The sequence below is a fragment of the Lupinus angustifolius genome, unplaced genomic scaffold (genome assembly GCF_001865875.1).
Source record: "Lupinus angustifolius cultivar Tanjil unplaced genomic scaffold, LupAngTanjil_v1.0 Scaffold_118, whole genome shotgun sequence".
Taxonomy (NCBI): domain Eukaryota; kingdom Viridiplantae; phylum Streptophyta; class Magnoliopsida; order Fabales; family Fabaceae; genus Lupinus; species Lupinus angustifolius.
The window spans coordinates 317,539-320,367 of NW_017724979.1; the positions used below are offsets into that span (position 1 = coordinate 317,539).

The 2,829-nt window shown below is 29.8% G+C and overlaps 1 protein-coding gene across 1 annotated transcript; it reads left to right on the forward strand.

Moving 5' to 3' along the window:
* Positions 1 to 764: 764 nt before the first annotated feature.
* On the forward strand, positions 765 to 1,383 carry LOC109339884 (TPD1 protein homolog 1A-like). The gene is made up of 2 exons (XM_019577413.1): positions 765 to 860; positions 978 to 1,383. The coding sequence occupies exons 1-2, from the start codon at positions 800 to 802 to the stop codon at positions 1,286 to 1,288; spliced, it is 372 nt and encodes a 123-aa protein (XP_019432958.1). The 5' UTR covers positions 765 to 799; the 3' UTR covers positions 1,289 to 1,383.
* The last annotated feature ends 1,446 nt before the right edge of the window (positions 1,384 to 2,829 follow it).

The window sequence follows — 2,829 nt, forward strand, 5'->3', positions numbered from 1 at the left end:
TACAAAAGATAAAATAATAAACCCAAATAAAATATATTTAAATTCAAATAAATAAAACTAATAAATTTTAATTCAGATAATGTTTATCAATTCAAATATATTCTAGCATATAGTTTAACACTTTAACATCAATTTTTTATCTAATTTTGATTAAACTTCCAACCAAGGTCGGTCCTCGTGCATATGCAGCAAGTTAACGGTGGTTCAATTTTTTATTTACACAAATAATTCTCATTTACATGGTTTTATTCTGATAAAAACTCTTGATCATTCACAACATGTCTACTCTGACATTTATTACTTATTATGTTATGTATGATTTTATTCAGCATTTTGTTGATTGTTGTATTAGATTATCATAATTGATATAGAGTTAAATTGAGTAGTCATCTTGGGTGAATCAAACATGAGATCATTCAAGGTTCATTAAAAACATAACAAAATAATATGTTGGACTAAGGTCCCCAATAAATAACAATAATAAATGAGTAAGAAAAGAAAATATATCAAATATCCTCATAATTTCCATGAATTGTTTTTATATTCTTTTCATAAATAATGAATACTCATTTTTTCCTAATGTTTTGGTTTTGATTCTCATTTTCATTTAAATATTCACATATAAATTTTGTTAATATTCTTGTGATAAATAAGGGCCCTCATTTTTATAAGGCCTATGAAATGTCAACACCAGTCTTACTTTCCAACCACTTAATTTACCTATATAAATAAGTCAATTTACTTTCACTTTGCTAAAGCAAATACTCAACAAAAGAAACTAGCATTGGTACTATTAGAAATGGCTGCCAACATTAAAAATATAAGCATATTTCTCTTCTTCCTTAGCCTTATTTCTCAAGGTAATTTTTTCTTCTTCTCATGTTTGAATCGTAACCAAAAAAAGTTCTTCATAACCTGGACATCACTTTCATTATGTACATAATTCTTACATTATAATTGTCTTCCTATTTTTCCAGGCTATTGTAAACCATGCTACTTGAGTAATCTCTCTGTAAAGCAAACTAAAACAGAAGTTCAAATTCAGGGAAAGCCAGAGTGGCTTGTGACTATTACCAATAATTGTGATTGTCCTCAAAGTCAAGTGATATTAAACTGTTATGGATATAAAACAGTTGAACCAGTTGATCCTAACATTTTGACATACTCTGGCACTGATTATTGTCTCATTAATGTTGGCCAACCTATCCTCAAGCAAACAGTCACCTTCAAATATGCTTGGGATAATGCTTTTTCGATGACTCCAAATTCCTCACAGATCACTTGTTAAGTTTCAAATGGTGGCTCTTCTATACTTTGATGATATTTGTGTTTGCTTCGTGTATCGAAATGTTGAATAATACAAGCCTGTATGAATAATATTAAATCTAAAGGTTAAAAGTGTTAGATCTTGTAATTTTTTCCTGTAGCTTTGAATGTAATTCCCTCCTTGGAGAGAATCCTCATCTTAGTAAAAGTATTAAACTACTCAGTAAAACTTATATTATGTGGGAAGATTTTGTTCTAATTTTTTATGAACAACATGGCAAAAACCCTCCACGTGTTTAGATGGTTTAGTGTTCCTATATATTAACACCATAGGAATGATGTCTTGCAACAAATAAGTAAAGGTGGTAGGTAAATCTTTATTCTTTAGAACTCACTTAGTGGTAGGTATATTATTAACACTCAACTGACATCTTATAGGCCTGGTGAGGAGAAAACATTTAGGCCCTAAATTTATAAAACAAATATAATTATGTGAAATTTGTATGTCAAAGTTAGAACAAAATTGAGAATTCAAAATAGATTGAGAAGTCAGAATAAAAATAAGTACATATTGTATATCAAAACAATTTAATTATATTATTTTTACCATAAATTCTAAACAAAATAGGTCTTATATAAATTGTTATAACATAAGATATACTTTAGACTTGAGTCCTACATATTTTTTGAAACCAAATTCTTAATGGTTCTTAGCTTTTATCATGATATATTAAAAATTTATAATAAAAACATATAATGAGAAATATTAAAAAATACATAAAAAATAGTTTAAAAAATAATCAAAACGTTGGATAAGCCATATTAGAAGTTTTTATTTTTCACCATATAAATTAAACCTATAATACTTTATCATATATTTATATTTTAAATTTTAATGGCCACAATCACCGGATCCAATGTCAATGGCCAAACCAAGCTTGGTGCTACTGACCAAGGATCCAAGGTTAGTGGCCAAGCCAAACATTCCTGACCGAGAAACTTGTGCCCAAGACCAAGCCAAATCTGTTGTGCCTAGTCCAGACTCTTAGGACCGTGATCAAGACAAATATGATGTGTATGATTAAGGACTCCAGGATTATGACCGAGGACTCCAAGATTGTAACTGAGCCAGACACAAGATAACTGATCGATGATTCAAGGATCATGACCGAGACAAGCAACAGGTCATGGCCTAACCATGACCAAGACATCATAAGCCAATTGGCCCATTCCTTGACCGAGACAAAATGGACAAGATCTGACCCAGGTCCATCCCGCATTGTTGAACCAGTAGTATACCATATTGGATTTCTTTCCATACAAGTTACCAACCTCTTCAAAACTTTTACCACATCTCTTAATTGGTTTTAACACGTGTTTTTTTATTACTTTGAGTTAGTTAAAGTTAGTTAGTTATAGAACCTTCTCTCTTTTTATAAAAGCATCTAAGTTACTAGCTTTAATCATCATGAAACAATTATTTTATTCAAGCAATTATTCTATAAAGATCATGAGGTATCTTTCAGCCACAAGCAATAAAAATGATACACTTTTTTAAACAAT